The 15,422-nt window shown below is 45.7% G+C and overlaps 1 protein-coding gene across 1 annotated transcript; it reads left to right on the forward strand.

Annotated features, from left to right (window-relative positions):
* Positions 1-2,078: 2,078 nt before the first annotated feature.
* On the forward strand, positions 2,079-15,066 carry LOC308116355 (putative E3 ubiquitin-protein ligase HERC3). Its single transcript, XM_080474504.1, has 23 exons — positions 2,079-2,415; positions 3,361-3,481; positions 4,284-4,360; positions 4,493-4,714; positions 5,342-5,433; positions 5,514-5,644; positions 5,728-5,852; positions 5,948-6,006; positions 6,076-6,197; positions 6,741-6,800; positions 7,320-7,425; positions 7,558-7,753; positions 8,477-8,625; positions 8,702-8,818; positions 9,122-9,211; positions 9,338-9,508; positions 9,585-9,731; positions 9,805-9,971; positions 10,383-10,449; positions 10,561-10,631; positions 12,760-12,943; positions 13,023-13,125; positions 14,146-15,066. Exons 1-23 carry the CDS (start codon positions 2,202-2,204, stop codon positions 14,361-14,363), a joined length of 3,009 nt encoding a protein of 1,002 aa, XP_080330630.1. The 5' UTR covers positions 2,079-2,201; the 3' UTR covers positions 14,364-15,066.
* Positions 15,067-15,422: the final 356 nt, after the last annotated feature.

Below are 15,422 nucleotides of genomic sequence, written 5' to 3' on the forward strand. Positions count from 1 at the left end.
GACAAAACGCTTAAATCAGTGTTGTCAAACTCACTTCAGGCCACATAAAATCCACCTTCAGCTTGTCGGATCATTAAAATAAGAATAACCTTTAAATCTAAACTCTGAAGTTTTTATTTATTTTACTTTGGTTTTCTTTATGTCCCCGTCCACACGAGCCAACATTGCTCTTCTTTATTTTATTCCCCTCGTCCACACGACACCCAGAAATGACTCAAAATAAAGTAGTACACATGCCAGGCCTCTAGGGGGCGCTGTAACACTGCCACAGAGACACACCAAAATCTGACAAATGGACAAGTCCAGCATTTTATTAAAGCGACGAGCATCAGCAGCTCCTGCAGCTCCAGCAGGTGGTCCGCCATGTTGGCGTTGTTAAGTGACGTCACGGAGAGGGAGGCGGGGCTAAAGGTCGAGAGGCGGGGCCATGACATCATCGTTTTCAACTAATGGGTATCTTGTCGGTCCACATGTCATAACCGAGGCGGCGTTTTCAAATCCCCCGACTCTGGAGCCGGTTTTCATGCTCCTGAAACGCCGCGTCGTGAGGACGATCGGACGAAAACCATGGTTACTTGAAACGGCGGCGGCGTGTGGGCGGGGCCTTGATTTTCTCATAAATCAAACAATTCCTACTGAAAATGACTCCGATCTCAACATGAAGTCAAATTTAATGGAACTTGCGGTGGAACATCCAGCGGAATGTCTATAAAACTGTTGCATTCTGGGAGTTTTTACAAGCTGACAGTGCGGCGTTGAGGCTCGCGTTGAGGTCGCTCGCTGTCATGGCAGCATCGCCACGTATCACCATGTGCTGGCTGGTTTGCAGGATTGGAGCCTCTCGCGGTTCAGTTCAACTCCCGGATTTAAACTTATGAAGACTTCCTGTGAATCTGTAGCGCCCCCCTGTGGTGGCCAGCCCCCCCTCCCCTGGAGCGAGTGGCGGCGGGACGGGAGCAAAGGGGAAAGTTTGTTTCACGCCGTTGAGAGCGAAACGTTAAAAGGTTGTGTTCAGGGAGGCGGAGGAGGAACGGAGACGGACGAAGACGAATACGACCTCGTTTCTCCAGAGAACTTTTATCATAAGTTTAAACAAAGTGTTCGTGTAAATCAGACGACGTGTCCCAGTCCCTCGCTGGAAATCCCCCGAATCTCCCCAGAGCCCTGGTACTCCATCTCAGCTGTCTCTGTGTGTGTGTGTGTGTGTGTGTGTGTGTGTGTGTGTGTGTGTGTGTGTGTGTGTGTGTGAGAGTGAGTGAGTGAGTGTGTGTGTGTGTGTCTCTACCTCCACCATGTGGTCATTCTTTGTCATTGCTTCTAAATGTTTTTCAGTCAAACAGAACAGATTCACACATAGAAGTAGAAACACGCAGTATAAGAGTACATGCAGTACCCCCCCCCCCCCCCCCCCCCCGAAATCCTTATTCACCTCTGTTAACATACTTCATTACAGTGCTTAAGTAATTTTTGGGAGTGTCTGTACTTTTTCCCTTTATGACGACGTTCACTTTTACTTTGTTACATTAAGAAGAAATATATACAATTACTCCACTACATTCATGTTGTACACCGTCGTTACTCACTACAAAATAAAATGTAAATATAATTGTATAAGTTTTATTCCAACTGAGTAGAAAACTGTCAAATCTATCTATCTATCTATCTATCTATCTATCTATCTATCTATCTATCTATCTATCTATCTATCTATCTATCTATCTATCTATCGTTTTGTACTTTTACTTTTGATAGTTAAATACATTTAATATGAAGTACTAATTATTAAGTAAATAACATTTTATGTTAAACTTTCACTTTTACCTTAGTAGTACTGTACTTTTACTCCAGTACGGCTCTGAAGTACTTTGTACTGCCCTCAGTTCTCTTTAAACAGTGAAACTCAACTTTACTAAGTTTCACTTTACTTTTCTGGAAAAACTGCAGTAAGTTTCGTTTTCACTTTCCAGATAAGAAGATCAGCTGATCAGTGCGTGTGCGTGTGTGTGTGTGTGTGTGTGTGTGTGTGTGTGTGTGCGTGTGTGCGTGTGTGTGTAAGTTTCATTTTCCATCCTGCCAGCAGGCAGACAGCAGTGTGTGTGATCCTCCAGCGGGAGCAGTGTGTGTGAGGGATCACTGTGAGTGTGTGTGATCCTCCAGCGGGAGCAGTGTGTGAGTGTGTGTGTGGACCTCCAGCAGACTTCATGTTCTCGTGGGGACCGGACCTCCGGCTGAAGGAGAGCCAGAATTCCCGCAGCACCTTAACGCAGCACGGAGTCCAGATGTTGGACCCTGGCTACCTGGTCCAGGACCTGAGCGGAGCTCCGGGGCTGATGTGCTTCCTGAAGACCAACGGAAACGCCTTCGTCATCCGCACGAGGACGAGAGAGGATGGAGTGATAGAGCGAGGCAAACAGAGTGAGAACTTCTACCTTCATCACTTTAATCTGTTCTTTTACTCCCTTTATCACTTTATGTTCATTTTTAACTTCAACTTATTGTTTTTTTTAAAGTGACAACTGGAAGGGAAAGACGTTTTCTTTATTTTATCTGACGTGTTTGGACCGGGGGGGGCGTGGCCACCACGTCATTCACGTCAGCTCACGCTCTGCCCTAACATGTCAGGTTACAAACTATCTGTCCATCGTGCTGTCGCTTCCAGAGAAAAGAAACAAAAAACAAGTCAACTGATGTAAAGTTCTGAGAGATAAATTTTATAAACTTTATCTAAAGTTTCAATGTGGATCACCAGTGGCGTTCCACAGGGCTCAGTGTCCGGTCCAAACATTTCTCCTTTATTAAGGTTCTTTCTTTACAATCACGTGAGTTGAGATGTTTCACATTTGCTGACGACGCTGTGGAGTTTAACTTAAATTATAAAATACTTCATCATGATCATTAATCATCTTATTCTGTGTTTTGATCTTTACATTTTCAGGTTTTTTGTTTTCTTTTGTTGTTTTGAGTTGTTTTTTGTGAATCGCTCATAATCTAGAATTTTCTAAATTATTTTAAATTATTCCAGATTATTCTGAATTAAACTAGATTATTCAAAATTATTCCAGATTAGTCTCAATTATTCAAAATTATTCTAGATTGTTGTTTTCAATTTTCAATTATTCTAGATTTTTGTTGATTATTCCAAATTATTCTCAATTATTCTCAATGGTTCTAAATGATTCTAGGGTTGTTAATAATAATAATAATAATAATAATAATAATAATAATAATAATAATAATAAGAAGAAGAAGAAGAAGAAGAAGAAGAAGAAGAAGAAATAAAATATCCTTAGAGTTTATATTCCAGGCAGAAATAATCCGTCTTCAGTAGATTATTTGTGTTTGTGTCTCGTGTCTCTGCAGAGTTTATGAAGTGGAAGGAGAAGATCCAGGCTGTGAGCTGTGGAGACGCCATGGTGGTGCTGCTGACGGAGGGCGGAGCTCTGCTCTCTGTGGACGCCACACACACTCCTCTCACTCCCCGGTGAGTGCGCGCACACACACACACACACACACACACACACACACACACACACACACACACACACACACACACACACACACACACATTGCAGCGTTGCCAGATCTCAGTGACAAACAAGTAAAAATCGAGCAACTTTCTCTCCAAATTAAATAATAATTAAAAAAAGAAAGACATTAGAGATCAGGAATTAAGCCCCGCCCACAGCGTCTCATTGGATCAAAGATGTTATTTCATCTTGACAGGATTAGAAAAGAAACGTTTCCTGAATTTATTTATGTTTTACAAGAATGACTCTTATTAATATACAGTGTATTTTTTATTTATTGTATTTTACCTTTATCGGAGGGTTTTCATTTTTTTTCTCTGTAGTTTTGTTTTAATAACTATATCAAACACCAGAAATCTAAAATTCATTTTGGAATAAGAAATAAAAAAGCACAAAGTGTTTCTTAAAACATTTATTGATCGACATGAAGTGGAACATTTAACCTTTAAATAAGCAGGACAGTGAAACCCGTTGAGATCCAGCTCTCTTTTATAAAACAACAGTAGGAATGAGAGTGAGTGCAGATTTCCTTCGACACGATTTAAAAGATAAACATTTTGGCAAATTAGAAAAAAGTGCAATAAAATCTTTAGGTTCATTCATTAACTGTAAAAACCCTAAAAACAAGAACACTGATTGATTGATCCTCGTTTGGAGAGAAATAAATGATTATAACGAAATAACGTTCAAGTGAGAGACGTTGATCGTCCTCTTTGGCTCTTATTGTGAAATAACATGCAGGTGTTTGTGTTCCAGGCCACTGCCTCGCTTGCCCACCATGTTGGTCTCTCAGGTGTCCTGCGGCCGCCGCCATTCGCTGGCTCTGACCAGAGGTGATCGATTACTTTGACTGATTGATTGATTGATTGATGCAGGAACAGAAATTCTTCACTCCGAATCAAATTAAATGTCTTTAACCTTTAAAACGACGATGATGATGATGATGAAGGTGTGTCTCCTCAAAGAGGGTCAGGTGTACTCCTGGGGCCTGGACTCGAGGGGCCAGCTGGGTCTGGGTGGGTCCGGGTCCGGGTCCGATCAGCCCCAGCAGGTCTGCAGTCTGGGGGCGGTGCCACTGGTCCAGATCGCGGCGGGAGGCGAGCAGAGCTTCGCCGTCTCCGTCTCCGGCGGCGTCTTCGCCTGGGGCAGGAATGACGTGGGGCAGCTCGGCCTGGGAGACTCTGCAGGTACGCTGGAGGTGACCCAGCGACGCCGCCATGTTGGATGGGTCATCTCGCTCCCCGGTAGCAGCAGAGTGAACTGAAGTTAAGGCTGAACCAGCAACTTGTCCCTGTTTAGTTCATAACAAGCTGAAGAGACGAGCAGCTGACCACTGAATTACCTCAGTCTGAGGAAGGATTTATTTATTCTTTTTACTCATACTCACAGATACACTTCTTACATTTTATAAATAAATAACTATGTTAACTTCCCTTTTAATCACACACACACACACACACACACACACACACACACACACACACACACACACACACACACACACACTGAGTGGTGGACTGTGGGCAAACTGTCTCTCTCTCTCTCTCTCTCTCTCTCTCTCTCTCTCTCTCTCTCTCTCTCTCTCTCTCTCTCTCGATCATATTTCTACGTGTGAAAAGTGATGATTATTATAGTTGGACTAAACCTTCCTCAGTCGAAACAAAAGCACAGGAGGTGCAGGATGACCCATCCAAGATGGCGTCAGTGAGGCGTCTGCGTATATTATGTCTATGGGTACGCCGGCGGCGGCTCTATGCCGGCGGCGGCTCCGGTTCTCCTCACACTCAGGGTTCTCCTGTTTCTGGTTCCGGCAGATCGGAACACGCCGACTGCCGTCCGGAGTCTGGACGCCAAGAAGTCGACCGACGTCTCCTGTGGAGACGATCACACCGCTGTCCTCACCAAGGTCTTCATCACTCCGCCTTCTTTACAAAACATTTACAAAAGAAGAAAACCCTGGAACTGAGTGTGAGCGTGTTTCCTCAGGACGGCGTGCTCTTCACGTTCGGCGGCGGGCGACACGGCCAGCTCGGACACAACTCCTTCAAAAACCAGCTTCGGCCGCGGCTGGTGGCGGAGCTGTGGGGGTCGAAGGTCGTCAGGGTCACCTGTGGAAGGTACAACGATCCCGTTCCCGGTGTTCTTCTCCGGCCCGGTGGCCTCAGTGTTTGTTAACGTTTGTGTCGTTGGGCCTCGGCAGCCATCACACTCTGGCGCTGACGCAGTGCGGCCATGTTTTCTCCTTCGGCCGTGGAGATGAAGGCCAGCTGGGCCGCGAGGCGGCGAGCCACCCGGCCGTGCCGCTGCCCGTCCAGCTGCCGCCAGGTAAAGAACACCTTCCTGTCCTCCATCGGGCCGGCGAGCGTTCGGCGCGCTGCCAGGAGGGAAAAATACCAACACGGTTCAACGTTTGATTTCAGGTCGCAGAATCAAGAAGATCTTCGCAGGAGGAAACTGCTCGCTGGCGACTTCAGACGAGGTGACGACACAAACTGCCGGGCGGGAGAAGAAGAAGAGGCGGGAATGTGACGATGCTTTTCTTCTTCAGGACGACCTCAGAGAGTCGGGCGGCGGCGGCGGCGGCGGCGGCGGCGGCGGCGCCTGTCTTGACGACATCATCGACACCTGGAGCTCCGAATGTGACGCCAAGACCTGGAAAAAGACCCAGAAGTGAGTCTGCTTCAGTTTTTTTTATTTCCTTTGTTGGAAAATAATTTTAGAGAAATTGAAGTCCGGAGGGACGGAACGAGTCCCGAGTACCAACATGGAGGAGAACCAGCGGCGTCCTCGTGTCTTAGAAAACCTTCAAATGGAACAAATGAAGAATCCAAATTCTTTTTGTCTTTTCATTTTGTTTCTCTAAAAAACATTAAAGGAAAGATTTTCACAAACCATGAAGACAATAAGAGACTAAGTGGATTAATAATGAATGATAGAAGTGACCATCTACCAGTTTTTGTGATTATATGACAGGAAACAAGAATGAATCAATTAGATATAGAATCTATGTACGTGTGAATCTATAGTCAAATATAGATCTATTTTGTGTAAATATATTTTTTTATACAAAATACAATCCTATTTATATTACTAATAATAAAGATGTGTGTGTGTGTGTGTGTGTGTGTGTGTGTGTGTGTGTGTGTGTGTGTGTGTTGAGTTGTAAAATGTGCTGACGGTGCAGTGGAACTAAAACAACGTTGATGTTCACAGTGAAACCCTCAAGATGTTTTCCTCTGCTTCCTGTTTGAACCGGAGCTTCCTGGAGCGACGGTACGAAGTCCTTCCCACCGAGGCCACGCCTCCACGTACCGGGTCTTTAAATACCTCTGATATTTCTCTGTTTCTTACATTTACACATAAACGCAGCTACAAGTCTTTACTAACGATGATCCTGGAAGCTCCGCCCACCGAGGAGATTTACGTCACAATTCATGACGTAGTGTTTTTTTCCCCAGAACTCTGATGAGCTATCATGGCTTCATGCTCCTCGTTACACTGCCCCCTACAGGTCTGGATGCTCATAGCAGCTCTGGACCTGGTGGATGTGAGGGTCCGAGTCAATGAAGTTTTTTTACTCTTTGAGGGGAAATATTTGTTTGTCTAAAGAACCTGACTGATGGAGCCGAACTGCTGGAGTTTATCAACTTCATTAATAACAATGACATCTAGTGGTCCCAAATGATATGTATGACATTGAGATTTTATTTTACTTTAAAAAAAAAAAAAAAGTGTGACTCGTAGTCCATAAACTACGGTAAAACTTTTGATTGATTTCCCTTTTTCTTTCAGCGGAGACAAACATTTCCAAACCTCTCCAAAGTTTCACGGTTTGAATCTTTCGGCTGCACGACAAGCCTTCAAGAAGTTGCTGAAGATGGACAGAGTTCTAGCGGAGGTGTGTAAAGCATGGAAGTGTGAAAACTTCCTGAAAGAGATCCGCCTGCAGTCAAGTCGCCCCCTGCAGGTTGAAGCAGGTTCTGGACGGTTTTTCGGCCAGAACCTGACAGCTCAGTGTCGCCCCCTGCAGGTTGAAGCTGCCGTCCTGCGGTTGCTCCGCCCCCTGGAGGCGGGGCCGCCGGGCGTGGAGGGCCTGAGGCTCTACCTGCTGCTCATGGAGCTTCTGCACGTCGTCCACAAACGCAGTCGGCAGGAGAGCAGCGAGTTTGCAGAGGTGCTCGCCGGGGCCATCGTGAGGCTGACGACAGAAAACCTGCAGGTTCTAGGTACCAGAGGAGGAGTCACACACTGGAGTTTAGAGTAAAGAGTACTCTTTGAAATACACTGACAGAAATACTCGGATTCTGCCACAGAACATTTAAAAACCTACTTTTAAACATTCCTGACCTTTTTGAATTTAAAAAAATGACAAAACAAAGTTAATTTGTGATAAAAAATAAATAAATCTGCTAGAAAATGTAAAACTCAAAAAAAAAGTTCCTTCAGAGTTAAATAAATTCTTCCTGGATGTTTTCAAGACGTTTTCAGTCTCACCGTGACCACGGTACACGAGCAGAGTGTTCTAATAGTTTTAACTAGAAATAAAAAAATAACTCTTTCAAAGTAAGAGTAATAACCTCTAACCAACTGCCGATACTGAGTACAGATATGAGTACCTGGTAAATACCATAAAGCCTAGTTCATACTCCAACCGATATGTGAAGGCGGGTTGTATTGGTGAACTTTCACAGGTACAAGTACTCTGTGCAGTATTGGATCGATACCTGATGCCGGCACCCGTATCGGCATCGGTATCGGCATCGGTATCGGTGCATCCCTAGTTTAGATGTTCAAAACCAGATTAAACAAAATTCAAAGCACAAAAAACGTAAAAGAAGGTTAAAGTCGATGATACAAACTTCTTGTGTTTCTCCTCTTTGCGTGGCGTCTGAGCTTCATAAATAAACTGCTCGGAGTTGAGGATTGACCGGCTGGTGTTTCCTGTCCAGGCGCCTGGTGGTCGTCGCTACCGCGCTCCGCCATGTCCAGACACGTGACGGTGTGGAAACAGGCGCTGGCGGTGGTTCTGTCGTCCACACCGGTTCCTCGCAACGCCGGAGTCACAAACCTGCTGCTGGTCCTGCGGTACATGTTCGAAGTACGTATCAGAGCGAGCGGCGCCGGCCGAGCCGCCGCTCTCTGTTCCTTTAACCGTGACGCTCTTCTGTTGTCAGGCCAACGGCAGGGTGGAGGAGGGTCAGAGGTCACCTGACTCACTCTTCTGCCTGCAGCTGACTCAGCGCTTTCTTCGCGAGGAGCTTCAGCTTTGGCAGCTACGAAGACAATGCTGGGTAAAGACGACCGTCGCTGCACGTGTTGGCAAAGTACCACTTCAAGTACTTTGGTTTTCTCCACAGTTGTAACTTACTTTACACAACCGCGCTGTAGGAGGCCGCTGAAAACACTGCGACCCCGTCTCCATGGAAACGAGGGAAAACGCAACTTTTTAAAAATACTGCGACCCCGTCTCCATGGAAACGAGTGAAAACGTCTAGGAAATGTCTGGAAAACAATCGATCAATTTGTTTAGCTAAATCATGCAAATAAACCCCTAAAAGTTTCTTCCCTCTGTTTTTCCCGTTTACCTGGTGCAGGGCGGACCCCTCATCGTTGGTCGGTTCCCTTTCGTGATGGATCTGCAGGCCAAGAAGTTTGTTTTTGATTTAAATGCTGAAATGTCTCAGGTAAGCATTTTTCCGAACATGTACTTAAAGCATTTCACTGCACATAATAATTGTTGTGTGTGACGAAAGAAGGACTTGACTCAGCGGTGAGCTGAGCTGTCAGTGACGCCCAGTCGTTGGTTCCAGGACGCGGAGGTGAATCGTCTCATGTTGGACTTTCGTAGGGAATTCTATTTTACCGCCCCGGCCCACGATGACTTCCTGTTCGTCCTGGAGCTGAACCGAGACTCGGTGTCGGAGGACACCTTCGAGCAACTGGCTTTGGCCGGTTCCAGGGTCTACAAGAGGCCACTCGGGGTACAGACACCAAACCGCCCTCCTCCTGGGACTGTTCCCAACAGGAAAACCTTCCTCACACCTCTTTGTCTTGCAGGTGCTTTTTGATGAGAACCTTGACCATCCCGGGTATTCCGTGTACCTGAAGGACTTCTTCTATAAAGTCTTCCATGAGCTTGTGTCTCCTGCATCTGGGATGTTCATGTTCAACGACTCCGAAACTCTGGCTTGGTTTTCTTCCAAAGTGAGGCGAATGAAAAAGGCTGTTGAAGGAACCAGTCAGTAACGGTTCCGTTATTCAAACTTTGCTCTTCCAGCCGCTGCAGGACCCAGAGAGGTTCTTCCACTTCGGGGTTCTGTGTGGACTCGCTCTGTACAACAAGTACATCGTCTATTTGCCGTTCCCGCTGGTTCTGTTCAAGAAGCTGCTCGGCGTAGAGCCGACTCTGGAGGACATGATGGAGTTCAGCCCCTGTCTGGGAGGGTGAGTCCCGCCTCCTCTACGCCACAACGCCAAAACCTCTTCATGTGGGAGATTTTCTTCCTCTGCGGTCAAACGTGAACATTGTACGCTTCAATATCCAACCACACGTTCTATGTTTCTTCTGTTAAGAATTAGTAAATTATTTAGGAACTAGAGCTACGCTCGGTAGAGCGCAGACCTTCACCAACGCCACACGTGTCACCATGGAAACCAATAGATTACAGGTTATTTGATCCACCGCTCCTTCCATCAGCTGTCAGGGTCATTTGAATTTCTTCATTTGATCACTGTTTGACACTGATGTACACACAATATACTATTCCTGTGTGACCTTTGACCCCCAGCTTCCTGATTGGCTCCTCGGGTCTTCAGGTAATAACGTTCTGTAAACCCCCCGCTGTGTGTCTGCAGGAGTCTGCGCTCCATCCTGCTGGAGTACAGCCATGACGTCCTGGAGGAGCTGTGCCAGGACTTCTCAGTAAGTTCTTCATTCCTCACAGACGACTCGGCCTCCACCTCCACCTCCACCTCCACCTCCACCTCCACCTCCACTTCTTCATCTGCTCTTTTCTTTCTCTGTGTCAAAAAGGTCAGCTGGGACGGAACCGACGTGGAACTGGACCCCAAAAACCCCAGGAAGCCGGTGACCAGTCAAAATAAGTAAGGAGCTGCAGAGTTGGATTTTTATTACGGTGACTGTCAAAATAAAAGTACCAAGTCTAGGAGAGTGTGAACATGACAGGAGGAAACTTTGTTCTGATTGTCTCTACTGAGCATGTGCAGAACTACTAGTTACTATAGTGACCAGGAGCAGTTTCAGAAAAGTAACTTTTTCTTCAGTTTCCATGGAGACGGTCGTGTGAACGTGACATTTAGATATTTAGATTTATGACACAATAACTGAAATATTTATTGTAAAAGACTCATCAGCTGGTATCCACACCTATCGTCTCCCTTAAAGTTCTCCCGTCCTCCTGTTCTCCTCCTCCTCCTGTTCCTCCTGTTCATCTCCTCCTCGTTCTCCTCCTCCTGTTCTCCTCCTCCTCCTCCTCCTCCTCCTCCTGTTCTCCTCCTCTTCCTCTTGTTCACCTCCTCCTCCTGTTCATCTCCTCCTCCTGTTCACCTCCTCCTCCTGTTCTCCTCCTCCTCCTGTTCTCCTCCTCCTCCTCCTCCACCTCCTCCTCCTGTTCTCCTCCTCTTCCTCTTGTTCACCTCCTCCTCCTGTTCATCTCCTCCTCCTGTTCACCTCCTCCTCCTGTTCTCCTCCTCCTCCTGTTCTCCTCCTCTTCCTCTTGTTCACCTCCTCCTCCTGTTCATCTCCTCCTCCTGTTCACCTCCTCCTCCTGTTCTCCTCCTCCTCCTGTTCTCCTCCTCCTCCTCCTCCACCTCCTCCTCCTGTTCTCCTCCTCTTCCTCTTGTTCACCTCCTCCTCCTGTTCATCTCCTCCTCCTGTTCACCTCCTCCTCCTGTTCTCCTCCTCCTCCTGTTCTCCTCCTCTTCCTCTTGTTCATCTCCTCCTCCTGTTCACCTTCTCCTCCTGTTCACCTCCTCCTCCTGTTCATCTCCTCCTCCTGTTCCTCCTGTTCTCCTCCTCCTCCTGTTCCTCCTGTTCTCCTCCTCCTCCTGTTCCTCCTGTTCTCCTCCTCCTCCTCCTGTTCTCCTCCTCCTCCTCCTCCTGTTCTCCTCCTCCTGTTCTTCTCCTCCTCCTCCTGTTCTCCTCCTCCTCCTGTTCTCCTCCTCCTCCTCCTCCTCCTGTTCTCCTCCTCCTCCTGTTCTCCTCCTCCTCCTCCTCCTCCTGTTCTCCTCCTCCTCCTCCTGTTCTCCTCCTCCTCTTGTTCTCCTCCTCCTGTTCTCCTCCTCCTGTTCCTCCTGTTCTCCTCCTCCTCCTGTTCTCCTCCTCCTCCTCCTGTTCTCCTCCTCCTCCTCCTCCTCCTCCTCCTCCTCCTCCTCCTCCTCCTGTTCTCCTCCTCCTCCTGGTCTGGTCGGTCCAGAAACCTTCAGTATTCTAAGTTTCTAGCTCCTCCTTGATTTTCCTCATTAGAATATTGGATCATAGGAGCTGCATTCAGAATCTGCTGTGTCTGTGTGAGCTGGACTGGCTCCGCCCACACATGCCCATCTTGGGAAGAGGAGGCAGTACTTCCTCTCGTGGTGCCATGTGCCAGAGCAGAGCTGCCTAATTGTGGGAGGAGTCAAAGGGAGGGCCTACCTTGATTGGGATTGGCTAAACCCCCGATGACACTATATAGGGTTTGATCTCTGATTGGCTGGTTGGAGCAACACACTTTTTAAAACCTGAAACAAGCCAGGGAGAGAGAGGACAGACTGTCTTCACTTCTGGGACGTCAGTCCAGGTATGGGGACGAGTAGTACTGCTGGAGAACCTTTAGGAAGGGAAGTTTATAAATGATGAGAACTTTAAAATGTCTTTAAATCAATTCTTATTTATTAGGAACAAAAATCAAACATGTTGCTCGTTCTGACCGTTTTTCATACCAACTTCGCTATCGCTATGCTATTGCTATGCTATCGCTATTATGACGACCTCACTTTTTGGGGTGGCGCCCCCTTGTGGGCAATTCTGGTTTGAACAAAGAATCTCAGCCCCTTTCAAACTCCAGAGGTTCATTTTCCACTGAGGTCCAACACAGAGCGTCATGTTTAAACCAGGAACCGAGGGGTTAACGGTGACGAATCCTTTCATTAATTTAGTTTTTTAAATAATTCTAACAATACTTTTTCTTGTTGTTACAAGAAATGCTTAAAAACATTCTACATGGATCAACAGGAAGGAGTTTGTGGACGCCTACGTGAACCACGCCTTCAGCCGCTCGGTGGACGGCGTGTTCGAGGAGTTCCGGCGAGGATTCTTCCAGGTGTGTGAGCGCCACCTGGTGGAGCAGTTCAGGCCGGAGCAGCTGCGGGACGTGCTGGTGGGAGAAGAGTTCAACCAGTGGGAGACGCTCCGGCAGGTTGGAGCCGCCACCTCACATCCTCCACAACACGAGGGGTTCTAGTCCTAATAATCCTGCTCCCTTCTAATCTGACCAGAACACCGAGTACAAGGGCGGTTACCATGACGACCACCCCAACATCCAAATGTTCTGGGAGGTTTTTGAGGAGCTGACAGAGGTTGAGAAGAAATCTTTTCTCTGTGAGTATTGAACCTCATCACATATACGTGTGTGTGTGTGTGTGTGTGTGTGTGTGTGTGTGTGTGTGTGTGTGTGTGTGTGTGTGTGTGTGTGTGTGTGTGTGTGTGTGTGTGTGTGTGTGTGTGTGTGTGTGTGTGTGTGTGTGTGTGGTTACAGACATACATCCTATGACCAATTAACATGCCTGAAAAGGAAGAAGTAAGACTTATCTAATCCTACCTCTCCAATATTCAATAGCTATAATTCATAATTATCTTTCTGTAGGAAATAAAATAAAAAATAATGTTATAAATAATAAATAATATGTCATAAATGTTTGTGTGTGTGTGTGTATATATATATATATATATATATATATAGAGAGAGAGAGAGAGAAATAAAATTATTTCCCCAGAAAGATAAAAGGGGAACAAAATATATAAACACTAATTATAAATGATGGCTATTGAATATTTGAGAGGGAGGATTAGATACATTTTCAGGCATATGAATTGGTTATGGGATGTATGTATAACATACATACATACATACATACATACATACATACTCTTGTGTTTTTAAATATGTTTTCATAAAATATAACTTTAATTAAATGTATTATCTCTAAAGTGTTTATATATGGATTTGTATATATTTATGTATGTGGGTATATGGAGTATACGTGCACACATGTTAGAATATCACGTCTGAAATGAATGAATAAATAGATGATGATAATGGTCAGTATTTCTTTGAATACTTGCGTACTTCCCTCATGGAGCTAAGAAGAGCAAACATCGATGACTCGAGACTTTTAAAGGAGATTTTCTGCTTTCACAGCAGAATAGATTCTCTGTGGCGACTCGTCTCTGAATCGGATCGTCCCGGGACTTTAAAGTCCAGTTCAGACTCCCGGGAGACAGAACTTCATTTCCAGAGTGTTTTTCTCTCTGATGTGTCTGGAGGTTGACGGTTCGATGCCGGAGCGTCGCTCAGTGATGCAGAGCCTGAAGCTCACCACTTCACTTCCTCCTCCTCAGGGTTCGTCTCCGGGTTTGAGAGGATTCCTATCGCCAGTGTGAACAGAGTGAGGATGAGCATCACGCCGAGACAGGTGGCGCTGGTCTACCAGGACCAGTACTACCCCGAGGCCCAGACCTGCACCTCCCTGCTGCTGCTGCCGCTCTACTCAGGCAAGGTGGCCATGAAGGTCAAACTGAGAGAAGCTCTGGACAACGCCGAAAAAATCTATCGCTGACCCAGTCCCAGTCCTAGTCCCAGTCCCAGTCCCAGTCCCAGTCCCAGTCCCATTCCCAGAGTCTGGATGGAACAGACACTTTAAAGTAACGTGTGTTCAACAGCAAACCAACCACATGAAGCAGGATTATGACATGTTTGAACTCTAATGACAATCTGAATCCAGACTGGACTCAATCTGAATTCAATCTGGACTCAATTTGGATCCCAGCAATCTGCTCTGTCTACATTGAATAGTGATAACACCATATATTCCAGACTACAGGTCAAACTCGCTGATAGTTGTGATTCCACTCATGTGACCTCTGAACATAAAGAAAACATTACATACCATCTGGGACCACCAGGGGGCACTGTTTCAGCCACTCAGCATATGACATGATATTGATTATTTATTAATAAAGCAGGGTCAGATTAACAGCACTTTAATGGGAAGAGTGATTTAATTTTTTTAATTCTCTGTTGGGATTTCCTCTGCTGTGTTTCAGTTTTTGAACAAATCTAATGTGTTTATGTGATTCCTTCCCAACAGCAGCACTTTTATTACATTTATCTGTTTTACTGAACAGTGATCCACTTCCTCTGGGTGTTTTTCATAACATTGATCATTTCCTCCCCTGATAACCTCATAGAAATAAGTTTTAGTTTCTGTTGTTGTGTTGAACTATTTTAATAAATTAAGTTTTCATTTGAAACTTCTCCTCATTTGTCTTTGACCTTGACGGTTTTATTAAATCAGGTTTTCTTTTATTGCTGTGCATCGGCTTGTTGATGTCGCCTTGGTCTCTGGAGATATTTTACGTCTGAATAGAGACCCATCACTTTGTTTTTATTGATTACATTTAGAAGGAACCACCAAAAACAAGATATGATACTGAACAGTCTCATAAACCCTGAAAAACAAAGAAAGATATTTTTAACAACTTGTAGTTTAAATTTTGAACCTACATAAAACGATGTGTGAATTAAATAAAAATATTTCAATCAAAGGAAATAGTTTAGGATTTAAGATGAGTTGTGGGTTGACTTCAGGGGAAACGCTGCAGTTCTCAGCATGACC

This window comes from Lipophrys pholis (genome assembly GCF_963383615.2).
Source record: "Lipophrys pholis genome assembly, chromosome: 11".
NCBI lineage: Eukaryota > Metazoa > Chordata > Actinopteri > Blenniiformes > Blenniidae > Lipophrys > Lipophrys pholis.